This window comes from Mercurialis annua, linkage group LG6 (genome assembly GCF_937616625.2).
Source record: "Mercurialis annua linkage group LG6, ddMerAnnu1.2, whole genome shotgun sequence".
NCBI lineage: Eukaryota > Viridiplantae > Streptophyta > Magnoliopsida > Malpighiales > Euphorbiaceae > Mercurialis > Mercurialis annua.
In genome coordinates, this window is record NC_065575.1 from 41,836,310 (window position 1) to 41,853,054 (window position 16,745).

The window sequence follows — 16,745 nt, forward strand, 5'->3', positions numbered from 1 at the left end:
GTTTAATAAAAAATTTAACACATAAACCTTCACTTACATCATACTGAGTAATTCATTAGAAAAACCAAGTAAATCAGATAAGAAAAAGATGATATTAATCACAAACCTCAATCAGCCTGTTCCTACCTACAAACTGCCGATTCTTTTATCTCAAAATATGATATTTGAAAACTACCATTGTGTTTGCCTGTTTGGAGAGAGCACCGCTTTCCACCGCTTATTCTCCCTTTCTTTATTTTTGATGGAGTCTATCTTCTGATTCGAATAACTCTCCGATGATAAAGTCAGTATTGAGCTCTGAGCATCGTTTTCAGTATATGAATATAATTGTGTGTTTAGGCATACTTCAAACTCTTTACATAATAATTGAATGTATACCTTGTAGATATGGAATAGGAAAGTGAATTCTATTTAATAGGGTTTGACTATGATTAGAAGTATGAATACTTATTCAGACGAGTCTTATTTGTGAATATCTTTCTAAATAGTCTCGACTTTTTAAGTTGGAGTTTATTTTCCTAAATTGGAATTTGTATCCAAATATGAAAGATCTCCGAGAATCTTTGTAGATCTGGTCATCCTGCCGAATCCCCAGGTCGACGCACTTTGTCCGAGTTCTCTGTCTCACCGTCTCACCTATATGGATTGAGGTTATATTTCAGTCGAGGCGGATCTCATAGATTCGACCGCTGGTTTTATCTGACTCAGCCTTTTGGGCGAGAGTCCGGTATCATCCGATGATGGATATCTTGTGACTCGGCTCCATAGTATTTATGATAGGATTCGGTATCCATCAATTCTATTTGGATAGATTTTATTAATAATTATTTTGGGACTAATAAAGTATTATTTTAATTATTAATAGAAAACTACTATTATTAATTTATTCATTATTATTTGAATCATATTGATAATCATTTATATTAACATGAAATGAATTTTTCTAATTATATCGATTTTAAGTGAAAATTCCATCGTAATTTATTCTTTTTAAATTAATTTGACTCTTATTAATTAATTTTAGGCTTAATTGTATAAAAAATCACCAACTTTCGCGTGTTTTTGGTAATTAACATAATTTTTTTTTCTTAGCATAAAAATTCACCAACTTTCATTTTTTGGCATATTTTTCCACGGGATGTGAAACGACGTCGTTTTGAGCTTAATTTTTTAAAAAAAAAAAAACGGTTATGTGGACGAATATGCCAAAAAATGAAAGTTGATGATTTTTTATGCCAAGAAAAAAAATTATGTTAAATACCAAAGACACGCGAAAGTTGGTGATTTTTGGTGCAATTAAGCCTTAATTTTATAATTATTTGTATTTTAACTTTGAAAACAAATATGATCTAAAAGAATTTAAACTCAATGCCATCTTTTAATTCAGAAATAACATTTATATAATTATTTGTTAATTTTAGTATTATATATCGGCTAGGGGTGTCAAAATTGGTCATGACACAATAACACGATTCGCCTAACACGTAAATTTGGCGAATTCAGGTTGAGGCTTAGCGGGTTTGTGTCATAAACATGCCAACCCGTTTCTGAAAAAAATAAATGGATCGTGTCACGGGTTGACACGCGAACCCGTCTAACCCCCCTAACCCTTTTACAAATTATATTAATTATAATAATATAAAAATAAAATAGTTATAATTTCATAAAATAAAAATATAATTATTAAATTAATTAAATAAAATTATGTTAACTTATGAATATGATTTTTATATTAAATTTTTATAATTAGAGTATTAATTGATAAATTTGAGGTTAAAAATATATATTTATGGTTTAAATATTTTTAAATGTCAAACGAGTTGTGTTAGTCATGTAATTCTGTTAATCATGTTACCTGTTTATTTTAACGTGTAAACTGTGTCGTGTCACTCGTTCAAAATTCGTGTTGTGTTAGGGTTGAAGGTTTTGACACGATTAGTTAAACGTGTCGTGTTCGTGTTGACACTAATCGTGTCAACGGATTGGATCGACACGACATGTTTATGACCACAATCTAAAACATGAGAGTAAAGTAATTTAAACCCATCAAACATCCAATCTTTATGAATATTTCATCAATTTTATCTTCTCGTTAACTTGGCTATAGAGTAATCGATATTATTATTATTATAATTGGTAATGCGTAAAAGTACTCGATGGGAAGAATAAATATGTACTCTAGCGAATAAAGAAATATAAAAGTAATTAATAACTAAATTAAAAATATATTATTTATTATATTAAAAATATATTATTTGTTTATTTTATTAAATAAAGCATTCATTTATTTTAGATAAATTAATAACATAATTTTTTAATTAGTTAAAAATTAAATTACTTAGGCAATTTTATAAGTTTATAATTTTTATATTAATACTTGAATTATAAATTACCTTTAAAATAGCAAAATATATTTTAAAAATGTAATAGTAAATAAAAAGTAATTAAAATATTGTTACAAATTTAAATAATGTACAAAATGAAATATTTTTTAATGTAATTTTTTTAAGTTGGATTAATTTTTTTATAGTTTATTAAAACTTGTTTATTTTAGTCAAAAATATATTAATAAGAAAGAATAAACTATTATATACACAATTATAATTAAATTGATAGATATGTCATGAATAATGTTTTTTGACAATTTGATCAACATATTTTCAGTCAGTTATATCCAAAAGTAGTGATACAAGAATAAAAGTAAAAAATAATTTAGTATTTAAATATTTTTATGAAAAATTTGTCAATCATCAAAAAATACATGCAATGTATTATAATAAAAAAATTAATACAATATAATTTTATAATAAAATTTGATAGATAATTTCTTAAAATTGTATATTTTCTTTTAATTATAAATTAATTTATAATGAATATAATTAACATATTTTATTTTTATCTTTTAAACTCTTCATTTCTGTCGGATCACGTTATACATTTTCTATCTGCAACATATTCAAAAAATACACTAAAATATAATTGTATAAAAGAAAAAAATCATGAAACCCCTATTATTTTTTTAATAAATAAAAAATAATAATTAAATAAGTCATATATAAATAAGATTATTTATATAATACATTACTTTTAAAACTTAATTTCATATGTACCTGATTTTTTTTTACCTATTTAAATCTCATATTTTTTAAGTTTCAAATTCCTACTTTACTTTTTCGATCGAAACAGGGCAATGTTTCCATCGAGATAGGGCATGTCTCGATCAAGACGTGTTTTTATAGTGTATTTATAATATTTTAAAGATGTTTTATGGTTTTTTTTTTATGATTTTTTCGTAAGTAAGGCTTGTCTCGATCGATGCGTACATGTTTCCGATCGAGACATACATGTTCTCTATCGAAACATGAATCAGAAAAAGAATTTGAAATTAGATATTTAGTGAAATTAGTAAATATAGATGAAAAAATTATAATTAAGTTTCAAAAGCAGATAGTTTTGAAATTATCCTTATATAAAGGCCTAATTGCTTAAAAGCCACCCACTTTTAACTTTTTTTGGCGTTTATACTCTGATCTAGAAAAAACTTCAATTGTACTTTTTTTGGGGTTTTTATGTTTCACCTCTACCCCCGAAAGCATTAGATTGATCTCTTTTCATTTAATTTTTTTTTTAAAATAATCCTTCATTTTTAGCATATATTCTAAGTAGACGTTAAAGTTATTATCAGTATAAGAAGACATTCTTCCTCACAAAATTTAACAAATTATAATAATTTTTTATTTAATTTATATTAATTATTAATAATTATTTATTAAAAACCATAAAAGAATACCTTTCAAACAAAATAAAATAAATTTATTTAAAAAATAATAATTATAAGATGTTCCTTCTTTTTGTAGAGGAATAGATCGTTCGTCCTTCTTTTGTTATCCCTCCTTGGAAGGAGAAACAATGTTCTTTCTTTCATGGAAGGAGGACGATAATAAATTTGAGAAACTCAGGCGGTGGGTCCGAAGAAGTCGCATGACGGGTCTGACGAAAATATTTATTTATTAAAATAGAAAAAATAAATTAATTAACAGGATATGCTTAAACGTTTTTAAAGATGAATGATTTGTTTATATTTTTTAATAGAAAAAGTATGAAATAATTTTTGTATTTAGTTGCTTTTAATAATTTTTTAAAGAAATTTGAGATAAAAATGAAACATAAAAATTTAAATAAATATTTAACTGAATTTATTTTTTAAGTCAAAATATAATCATAAAAAAAGTGGATGGTTTTAAAATAATTAAGTCATATATAAATTAGGTATGGGAATAAGAGAGAGACGTAGAAAATCCATAATTTATGGTGGGTCCTAATTGGATACTGTCATGGATCCTCTGCATCTAATCTAATCCTCCTTTTGGTCAACTCTTTCTCTCTTTCTAAATCCTCAACGTCAATTCTACTTTCCTCGTTTTTCTTTTTCTTTTATTTTCTTTTACGTCTATCCACAAAATTTCTTTATTAATTATGAAATAGAGAGCGTCCAATCATTCCACGATCCATGGAATATTATACTTATTAGTTATGTAGATATAATATAAAAGGTATTATAACAATATAACTGATAACAATTCAAATATTTATCACTATTTTTTTTGTGTAAATAGCACTATTATTAATTTAATTATACCTAATTTAATTTTTTTAATTAGATATATATTATTACACTTCATAATTGGTCATAAATAACATAACGACCACATTGTACTCTAAATATATTTATAATTAAACAAAATATATTAAACTACCTACAACTATATATATATCTTGTTTGCCAATATATTATAATTTTAAAATTTTGTTAATTACTCTATTTTTTTTTATCCTTTATCAAATATATCCATCATTTAGAGTGGATATATATGCCGCAATATGGCCCACGTGTATAAAATTTATCCTATTTGATATTATAATAACATCACATCACATCCGTTATAGATTAAATATAAATATATCTTACAATACTCTAAAAAATAACAACCCAAATTAATAAATTTTAAAATTACAGTATATTTAATAAAAGAGCTATAATTTGTTTTGATGAAAAATGAGCCATGGATAGATTAATAAATTTTCTCTTATAATTATACCGCAATGAAAATATATCCTAAGTGCATCCACTTGTATTAAGAAAAGACACACAAAAAGAAAATTAGTCATCGAGTGTTTTTACATAAATCAGATTAAATTGGTTTAGTTAGACTGATTTGATTATAATTATGTTATTTTTAGTCTTTCAGTGACTGTTTGCACATAAGTAAACCAACTAGCAAAATTCCAACCACCACCAACAAAATTGTGCACATCTATAACATAAGCACCAAAACAATTATAGCTGCGGCCTCTATCGCGAGCTACCATGACCACGGGACCCTTGATAGATTATTAAATATTATTTTAGTTTTTCTTTTAAATATATGAAAATTTTATTATTGCTAAAATAGTAAAATTATTTTTAGAAGTTTGGATAATTTTTTTTTTTGATAAATTAGTTATTTAATAAAATAATGGAGCGATGTATGATAAGGGTATAAAATTCAACCTTTTCCAATTTTATTTGATTGATTAATTAAAATATTTCTACACAAATTAAAATGATTATGTTTACTTATTTGTTCACATTTCAAGTTCAATAAATCTATATGCAAATATGTGTTTAGATTAAAGAATTATTTATTGGAACCTCATTTTTTTAAGTGAATTAATCTTTTGACAAATAGGTTATGAATTTCTTTGAAATTGATGATTAAAATTATTTAAAATTATATAAATTATCATAAAATAAAATACTACTATATATTTATATATATTCAATAGACACATTAAACTAATTAAATCGTTTCTACCACCAACTTAAAACCCCTTAAATGGATTAAGGAAAGAGGAAAATGGATTGGTTTGGTGACATGGAAATCCAACAACTCAGAAAAACAAAAACGGGGTATTTAATTTTTTTAAATGAATACATAAATATAATAAATATGTGGAGAACAATGTTCTTGAACACGTAGGAAGAGGTGAGACATGATTGGATGACCACAGAATCATGTACATTTTTCTTGTTTGGAGTATAAAACATGGATAAATATATTCTGTGTGTGTATTTTGTGGTGCAATTTTAAGGTTATGATTTTCTTGGAGTTACATCCACACTCGACACGTGTACTCATGGAGAAAAACAACATAATTCTATATATACATGTACGATGAATAAAAAAATTTGCAAAACTGTAATCATATATACAAACATTTAAAATTCAGAATCAAAATTTTATCTCTTGTAAAATGTTTATTAGACTCGAAAGATAATTAGTCTAAATATAAAAAACTTAAAAATGTTGATTTATAACTAGAACTTGAAATTCGTCCAAATATATCTTATATTAAAAACTAAAATGATATATAAATATATAAACTTTTTAAATAAATTCGGAACAAATAGAGATGAGAGGTGTAATAATTGGAAGGAGAATAAATTGAAAAATATATAGTGTTTTGTCCCTTTGTAGGGTTTGTGGTTTTATTTTGTGTCTATGGTTGGGTGGACAGAGTGGTGGGGTTGTTTTGTGCTTAAATTGACCACTTATTTTCTTGTTTTGTGATCACATTAATACATCCAACAAAAATTAGCTTTCTATTTCTTTGTTTTTGTTTTCATTTTTATATTTTAAAAAGAAAACAAAAATGAGATTTTCATTTTTCAGGCCAAATTATAATATTTCTATCAATAAACTATATCTCCAAAACTTTTTGTTTTCATTTCTTTAAGCTCAGAAAACCATATGTTTATTTTATACTAATATATATTTTTCATCAATCTTCATCCATATTTTTTTATTACAAAGAAATTTAAAGACTTACATGGCAATATGCCCCTTAACTTATAAGCATGGGCAATTAACACATAAATTAACTTTGTGTGCAAATCAGTATATGAACTTGGTGATTATGGGAATTTACCCCATTTTGGCAATTTGCCCCCTCAATTTGTAAGTTAATAGTTCCTTCAATTGGCAATTTTCCCCTTAATTTGTAGGTTAATTTGCCAAAATGGGCTAATTGCCCATAATCACCAAGTTCATGTACTGATTTGTCAACAAAGTTAATTTCTGTGTTATAATTGCCATTGCTTACAAGTTAAGGAGGCAAATTGCTATTTAAGTCGAAACTTAAACTTAAAATTTTCATATTGAAATAATATTATTTTAGTTATAAATATGACAATCTTGATTCATATATATTAATTACATAATCAAAATTTTCATGTTTTGTTCCATATCAATATTTCAGAAATTATCTTCTCTTCCTTCACGACTTAGATTGTAGGGATCGATCCCAAACTTATCTGTTTCCTAGGAGTATAACTATTAGCTTTTTTTTAGAAAATTACGCTTTAACGGACCGAGCAAATCTTCCGTCTTAGCGTAAAAAGGAGAGCAAAATCCTCATCCAACCGAACTTGATTCATCGTTGTGTTAAGTTTACGGGATCCATCACTTAATTTCTTTTTAATCCTTACTTGTATCTTGTGTTGTTATCTTTTATTTGGTGTTCCAATCTTAGAAGATCATATAAAAAACTCTTGTTATATGACTTTATCTTTATATTGTAATCTCCATCAATGAATTTACCTTAGGAAAAAAAATTGATTAATATTTTTTTAAAGGACAAACTCCACTATAAATAAATCCCATTATAGCTAGGTTGAATCGTGAATATATGGATGCAATAAAAAGATGTAAAATTGAGGACCATGTCAGCCAAATTATTATGATATACCGTACCAACTTACCAAGTTGCTTGTCACATTATTGACAATGAAGAAATCTGTATGGATGTTACAATGTTTTCGTAAAAAGTAGTAGTCTTATATAGTGTAAAGTTCCTAATATTTATACTTTCCGAAGGATAAATTTTCACCATCCACTTCAACAATTTACTATGATCATTAAAAGTAGTGGATTACGAATTAAATTTCACCTCTAAGGCTCTAAATACGTATTAATCAGTGGTGTATGCAGATAAAGATATGCAAGCATGGTTAGAATTGAAAACGTTATTGATGAGACTCAAATAATGAGGAGCAGAGAAATATTAGGGTTTTGGTTTGGTACGGGGTATTTGAGATATTTTGGACGGACTCCAACTATAAAACGACATGTTTAAATCTTTTATATTCAACTTAATATTCATTAATTTAATCCATGTATGTCTCTTGCAAAAGATAAAACTGTAAAGTCTGTAATCCAGCTTCACACATGACTGCAGTTTGAACCCGTTACTTCAGTTAAGCCATGAATCTTTACCAACCTCCTTGTGCGGGGATATATATTAGGGTTTCGGTTTTGATAATGAAGAATAAAAATATTCTAACCAAGAAGATGATGACAAAAGCTATAAATAGAATAATAAATAGCTGCAATTTTCATGCCAAATTCGAAATCTAAATGCTGACATTACAATCTTAGAGGAAGATCGTCTAAGAAGAATTTTGTGATGATTTTCCATTGTAGGGGAGATTTTGATGATACGTATATATATCTACAGACCACAGGTTCTGCAGGCTAAATTTGATAACGACCATAGCAAAATTACTCGTGATTTTTATATACATATGTTAGAATTTATTTTCTAATTTTACTTTTTTACTTTTAACTTTTTAAAAAAAAAGGAGAAAAAACATGGCCAATGGAAATTCCTTTTTTTTCAATGCTGAAGCCAACTTGCCATGCAACTCCAAAAAACCTTTTGTCAGGGAATGGTAAAGATTAGGTAACCAATTTAAATGCGTGTTTACTCGTTTTATATAAGTACCAATGTGGTGTGGCATCTTTTACTTTCCTCCCCTATAATTGAACCAATTTAATTTTAATTATTACTTTAATAATTAATAATATTATATTTATAATATAAAATTTCATAAATGTACAATACAATGATATATTTAAATAAAAATTATTATTAAATTTTTTTAAATAAAAATAATTACAAATGATTAATTAAGTGAAAGTTGAGAGAGTATTCGACATTGTGTGGAGATAATAGTTAGGTTCTATCCCTCATGTGGAAAAGAGAGAGCACATATTGAAGATTTATTGAAGGTATTTGGAGAAGCGTCAGAAGCGGCGGCTGCGACATCGTTCTGTCATATTGGCGAGTTCGTAAAGGCGATGCATTCAACATAAACGACGTGGATGGCAGGAATGGCGGATTTGCACATATTTATAAAGGGTAATATATAACTTTAATTGTAGCTTTGATTATAATAATGTAATTTTTATAGTAGTGTAATCTCTGGTAAAAAAAAGTATAAAAGAGAGTAGGAGAGGACATATATATAAATCAAGGGAATTTTCATAATTTAGTATAGATTTTTTATATCCTAATCAATAATCATATACTAAGTACTATATATTTATAATAAAAATAACAATTTTTGTTTAAAGTTCAGCCTGTTTTTAGAAAATAAATGATAAAATATTATGTGCATTATTTTTTCTTCCAAAAAAATGTTTATGGTATTCGTTATGTATATTTTTGAATGTTTGTTAATGACTAAATTATAATAAAAAAAAATTTATAGTACATTGTTTTGTATTTCATTTTAATTTTATATTGTTTTTAAACATATTTATAGGTCGTATCTTTTTTATACCAAAAGTACCTTTTTCACCTTTTATGCTCTTTTTTATAGATTTTTTACTGATGTTTATTTTATTTGTTTTATTGTGTTTTTTAGTATAACTATAGTGTTTATTATAGTGTATTTATGGTGTATATATAGTGTATCTATAATGTTATTGTAATGTTTTAATAGTATATATCATAAAAACACTGTAAATACACCATAAAAACACTGCAAATACCATAAATCAATTCGTTGTTTACAAAATCAGTAACATCAAAAGAAAAGAATAAATTTATGAACAAGAGAAAAACAAAATAATTATATGAACAATAGAAGAATTTCATAAACAAAAAAATAATAGATCCACAACTATTTATAAAAAAATCTAATTATCACAAAAAACCTAAAAAATTATAAAATAAATTTTAGAATGATATCGAGGAATCCATCAGAAGAAAGGCGGTGAGGAAAAAATCAATGGAAGAATCGCGACGATGAAAAATTCACTGAGAAAAAACGCGACAATGGAAAAACCACGACAAAAAATTCACCGGAAGACGTGCGACGGTGAGTTAGAAGAGAGCGATGTGTGGCAGAAGTAGACGAACGAAAAAGAAATTTAAGAAAAGTAGAGGAGCGGAAAAGGAGAAAAAAAGGAAGAGAAAATTTTGAAAGGAAAAGAAGTATAGAGAGAGTGCAGCTGTGTGTGTACAAAATGACATAAAATGAGTTTAAAATTTTTAGGGTTAATTTTATAAAAAATCACGACCTTTACATGAAATTTCATTTTAAACACGACCTTTAAAAGTTGCCAAATAAAACCATGACCTTTCATTTATTTTTTAAAATCTATTATTTTAGTGTAATATTTTTACTAAATTCTTCAATAAACCATTAGTTAAATACTCAAATTATAAATTGACATCAAATATTATTATCTTTCAGTTAGAGTATGTAGGATTAATAATTTTTAATCAGAAAAAAATACACCGAATGTTATTTTGGTGATAGATTTGAAACAAAATGAAATGTCGTGTCTTTAAATGCCAACTTTTAAAGGTCGTGATTAAAATGAAATTTCGTGTAAATGTCGTACTTTTTTATTGAATTAACCCAATTTTTTATATATAGTAGGGTATTTTTGTAAATATGTTTGTAAAAAAAATACAGATGGAAATTATGAAAAGATCGGTGCAAAAAGTGTAAATAAATTTGAAAATCAAATATTTTAAAAATAATCCCAAATATAATTTGATAATTTATAAAAAAACATGTAATTAGTATTTTAAAATTTAATTGTCGGATAATACTTTTTAAATAATCATCATCAAAAAAATTAAATTATTAGATGAAACTTCAGTTATATTTTCTTTAAAACATCAACCTACAAACATATATCCATCAAGTTTAAAATGTAAATAAGGACATGTTCACTTTATTTTATATATTTAATTAATTCAATGGGACAGACAAAATATCAATTCTAAACTTATTAACACGAGAAATTCTTAAGTGAACCTAATTCGCCAAGTAGGATTATGAAATATACATTTATCGTGTGACACGTAACAACAATTAACAAGTAATTGCTTTTATTTTAATGTGAGTTAATGTGATATTTATTGATTGGTTAATATATTTGTTGTTGCCACGTGTGACACGATAAATGGTTTATAATTCTACGTGGTGAAGTAGGTTCATACAAGTATTTATGTTTCGTTTAGTGACCTCATACTCGATTGGACTTGAGAAAGCGAAAAATCATAATTTAAGGATCAGAAAAGACGAAAGTAAAGTTCAAGGACCAGATAATCAAAAGACGGAAAGTTGAGAAATCTTAAATGAGTTAATCCTTATACATATTAAAAAATAATTTTTCAATTGGTTCGATTGACTGATAATAAAAATTAAACAAAAATTATATATTCATAATAATATTAATAAATTTGAATGTGATTTGATTCAGATTAATGATTTGGTTCTGAATCCTATTTATAGGTAGGAATTTTTCTTAATTTATCGAGTTATGAGTGATGATAAAAGAAGATGTGGAAACATTGTGATTGCCTCAGATTTTTTGGGTTAAATGTGAAAGGACATGATGAGAAATTATATGCTTAAAGAAGAAGGAATGATGCATTATTAATTATAAGGTTCTGAAAGCATAAGGTGACGTCGTTTTGGACAGCCAAACTCGACGATGGGACAACACAGCTCCTCTCTTTTTAAGGGAATGTCGCCCACACTCACATTCTACCGCACCTATTTCCCCAACCATTTTCCGACTCCTTACTTTCCTTTTGCGGGTTAACTTTTTTTACACTTTTAAGGGCTTATGTTGTATTTAAATAATTTTAGTTTTTTAAAAGTTTTTTATTTTTCTTAAAAAATAGTAATATGTTATCATACATAATTTTAAAATGTAGTTAACATAATATGTTTCATTTGCAATGAAAAATTTGAGAAAAAAAAAAAGAAAATTGACAGTAGTACGACGTTTTATATATAAAACGAGACTTTAATCGGTATATAAAGATTGTATGTTAAAAAAGATGAATATTTGTTGAAAGTTATTAGAAATGGTCAATTGCTCTAAGTTTGTTATTTTTCTTAAAAAAATATACATTCCTGTTTTTATAATTTTTAAAATGTAAAATACATAGTATGTTTCATTTGCAAGGAAACTTTTTGAGAAAAAAAAAGATAATTGATTATAATACAATGTTTTATATATAAAAAGTAACTTTAATCGGTATATAAAGATTGTATATTAAAAAGAGATGAATATTTGTTGAATGAATGGCTCTAAGTTTAGTCTTTAAATTTGTAAATTTAGTCTTAAAATTACAAAATATAATTGTAGATATATTTGTTAAGATCTTCATAAATATTGTAAGACTTATTCTTTCAAGATAGAAATTAGTTGTTAGTATTATATATATATATATATATTAGGTTTTTTATGGTTATTTTGTTTTTTCCAAAGTAAATCTTGTTTGGTTCATTCATTAGTGTTGGATGAATTTTTGTTACATTCATCAAATGGTCAAATATAAAATAAGCTAAAAACAAAGTACATATAATGTTATATCACTCTAAATTAGCTAGCTGAAATTTGAAACCGAAACTTCAAAAGCGTATTTAAAAACGCTCGGGCTAGGCACCACTGCCATATTGCAAGTTTTGACACTAACATATGAATAATAGCGTATTATCATAGTTATAGATTAGATCGAATTTTTTAAATTATGAAAAATAGCTGATGTATTTGTTGATGAGCCGTTTTTATAAAAAATTTGATGAAGGAAATTTGATGATATAATGTTAATGCAATATAAAGTGCACATGGGTAATATCCTCACTTACATGTTACTCTGTTGTGGGACGTGTTCCTGATGATTAACAGCCCTTCGTACCCCAATCGTACCCCTCAACTTATCGCTGCCGTTACACTTTCTTAACCTCAAACCGTATTCAACCCTAGGCCACCATCAATAAACCCATAAAGATCTGTCGTATGATACATTTATGCTTTATATTTCCTTTTTTCTTGGTATATATACGGCTCGATATTTAGAACCACTGTTTCTACTAAGTTTAACCGGATTGAATAGGATCCGTTAAAATGATAAATTACATACGAGCGGCGTAATCAGAATGAGAGAATTAAGGTGGGTTAGTCGTCTCATCCCAATTTCAAAATGTTTGATTGATGAGAACTGAATAATTATTTTAAAGATAATCTTAAAATTTGTTTTGAAAAAGTGGAGTCAAACGACAATTCGTTTGGTTTATAATTTTTAATAAAAAATCGAACAACATTACTGTTACATCTAAAAAATAACCGAACCGCGTATAGTCCAACAACAAAAGAATCACCCATATGAACATAAATTTTGATTCCATCACTATTACATACAGTAATTATGCTTTATTTCTAGTTCATCAAGAAACCAAAATTGAGATGAGGATATACAATTCCTCGACGTATGGGATTCGTGGCAAAAGCTAAGTATATAACTTTAATTTAATCCACGGACAATACTATTGCACCAAAAAGATGGTCCAAAATGCTCATTAGCTAGCTATGAAAGTGATACATGTGCTTTACCAATTTATATTACGGACCCGTTCATTTACAGAGAATATGAGTCGGAAATTGACAATCATATATAATATTCTTCTATCATCATCATCATCATCTATTTTCATTGTTTTATTTAATTAATGAATATCCGTTTTCATTGTCGGTAACCCAATTTAGCCTAAAGTTGATATTTGGTGTAAATTTTAAACGGTATTTTTTAAAGAAGTACATAATCAAGTGTAGAAATAAAGGAGCACACAGTAGCGGGTCCAAATTCTTCTTATAAAATGAACAAGACTGTATTGAAAATTTAAAAAATGGACAAGAATTGATTAAATTAAAAAATTAGAGGGGACATACTATGAATTTTAAGTTGGCTAAATTATATCATTCAATTATATATTGATAAATTTAAAAAATATTTAAAATTATAAAGTGTGCAATATACACTCTTTTAGATCCGTTTGTGGGCGCATAACAAGTTTTTTCTTTCCTTCTTCGGTCGTTTTTAATTCTTACATCGTTCTCTTATTTTAATTATCAGTTATTTTATTTATTTTTTGATTTCACCACCGCGGATGACATAGATAGAATCACGCCAACTACTTAAATATTTTAAATATTTTTTATTGTGACTCACCCGGCTATCACGAAATATGAGGAAAATAAACAATCATCTGCTTTCATTTTGAATTTATTTCCAAATGTCGGATTTCTAAATTTTTATGAGATCCAACTATGGATATTTTATAATCTGCTAAGTGACGAGCATTCAAGCATATGGAGAAAAGAAAAAGAATGGAGAAAATTAGGGCAAAAAGGAGAGGGAAAAATAGGACAAACCAGTAACGATAATAACTACCATTAATTAGTTATGAAATCCAAATTAAAATAACTGAACTAATAACAATAATAGTACTAGGTTATAGGTTATGACAATGAGATCAATTTTATGTAATATAAATAAAATAAAAAAGAGCCTTTCAGCTTTTTAGGTCGAAACCCAAAATGGCTCCCAATTACGCAAACTTTTATTCCCACTACTCTCACTTTCCATGCACCTGCTACTGCTGAACCTCCGCCTCGCCAGCTTCTCCGGCCCCATTTCACCGCCGTCTTCCTCCTCCATCTCCATCTCCGCCGCCTCCCAGTTCTCCTCAACTCCTTCATATTCTTCTTCAACCACTGATCCATCAGATAATTCTTCTTCTTCTTCTTCTTCAACTTCGTCAACTTCTTCTGCTGTTTCTGCTATAATTTCACGTTCCTCGTGTTTCTCCTCGCCGGAAGATCGATCTTTCATTAAATGAAGCCTGAGCCGGCCATCGACTCGCTCTGCGTGGAAATAAGTTTGACTCGGAGACACACTCACTGCCTCCAACACTAGCCGTCCGCTTTCTCTGTGAGTCCTGACTTGAACATTAGATGAGCCGCTGATTGATGTCAGCGGCGGAGGAAAGGTGGCAGCTCTCGTCATTCTTCGTGACCTCGTTCGGTTCAGTCGAGTCTCATTACTGCTCGTATTCTCATTGTCTAACGAGAGTAAAGCCATCTCATCGCTACTCTCGCCGCCGTCGCTGCCGGTCTCGCTTCCCAAGCCTTCCGTGCACATTTCCAAGCTTTTTTCAGTTAGTTTAGAAGAAGAAGAACGTTTGAAATTTGGAGGAATATATTCTTTTAAATCCTTATGATTAGTTTCTTCATCTTTCTTTGAATTATTGTTATCAGAACCTAAAGATTGAAGAAAAGTCCAGCCACCATTGTACACATTATCATCAGCTTTGTTGGTGGTCGGAGTTGCTGGCGAAGAGCCGGAGTTTTCAGATTTAGATGGAGCTAATTTTAGCCTTAAAACCCGTGGCTCGACGTGACGAGCTGGTTCTAAGCATGATTGGAGTCCCTGGCAGTAACTTGAACACGACATTTTTCACAATTAAACAGAGCAAAAAACAGAGCAAAAACAGGGGAGAGTGTGTTTTAATATGAAATGACAGATTTTTGAAGGTTTATGGATCCAAAAAATGGGATATTAAGATAGAATTGAAGTGTTTAAACAAAACCAAAATGTTCAATTTGGTTATTTTTAAGAGATTTGATTAAAAATATAGGAATGAGTAGAAGGAAATGAAGGTGAGAACATAAAGAAAAATGAGAGGGAGTGTGGAGGAATTTATAGGAGAGTTTTGAGGTGCACTATGGTGTAAGAATAGTAAGGTGTAGGGCAACTTTTGATGCCACTAGAATTATGGAATTTTTACACTGCCACACATTTTAAAGCGAAAAATAAAAAAAAAAAGTAACATAATAGAGAGAAAAGTGACGATGATTATAAGATAAGAGCGCCACTAGACTTGTTATTTTGAATCGCTCATTTTTATGGTCCATTCATACTACTTAAATTACTTCTTCACACGATCATATTCATTCATTTACGAAAAATTTATCATTTTTACAATAAATATAAACATATAAGCTATTTCATATTGTATAGCTCACAAATGTCCATTAAACCTCTCTAAAAAATACTACATCCGTCTCAATAAAATTGTCCACTTTAACTATTTCACAAAATTTAAAAAAATATACTCCTTCCGTCCCAATACAATATTCCATTTTCCTCTCTTTTTTTGTCTCAAATAATTGTCCACATTCCATGTAAATCACAATTTGAAGTGTTGATTTTTTTATTTTACCCTTATTTAATGTTTATCATTTATTGCCATTAGCTTAAAAGATTAATTAGACAAGACATTTAATAAGGGCATGATAGAAAAAATGAAGATAAAGTTGTGAATAATTGGAGCATTAATTGTGTTTCTTAAACTGTGTGAAAATGAGAAAGTGGACTATTGTTTTGTGACGGAGGGAGTAATTAATACTATTGGATACTTATTAGGTTATCCTTATTTAATGAATAATAACAACAAATACTAACAATAAATAGTTGATAAGAAATGTTGTCAAACCCGGTCCGGTGATAAACCCGGTGAGACTAGAGAATTAAGGGTTGAAGGTTCAATT

The 16,745-nt window shown here is 27.6% G+C and overlaps 1 protein-coding gene across 1 annotated transcript; it reads right to left on the minus strand.

The window, feature by feature from the left end:
- Positions 1–14,557: 14,557 nt before the first annotated feature.
- LOC126685917 (protein FANTASTIC FOUR 3) lies at positions 14,558–15,915 on the minus strand. The gene has a single exon (XM_050379926.2). The coding sequence runs from the start codon at positions 15,646–15,648 to the stop codon at positions 14,716–14,718; it is 933 nt and encodes a 310-aa protein (XP_050235883.1). The 5' UTR covers positions 15,649–15,915; the 3' UTR covers positions 14,558–14,715.
- Between the last annotated feature and the right edge of the window lie 830 nt (positions 15,916–16,745).

What these genes read in the sequence shown, in the direction of transcription:
- LOC126685917 (XM_050379926.2), bottom strand. Translation starts at nt 15,648, where the DNA reads ATGTCGTGTTCAAGTTACTGCCAGGGACTCCAATCATGCTTAGAACCA.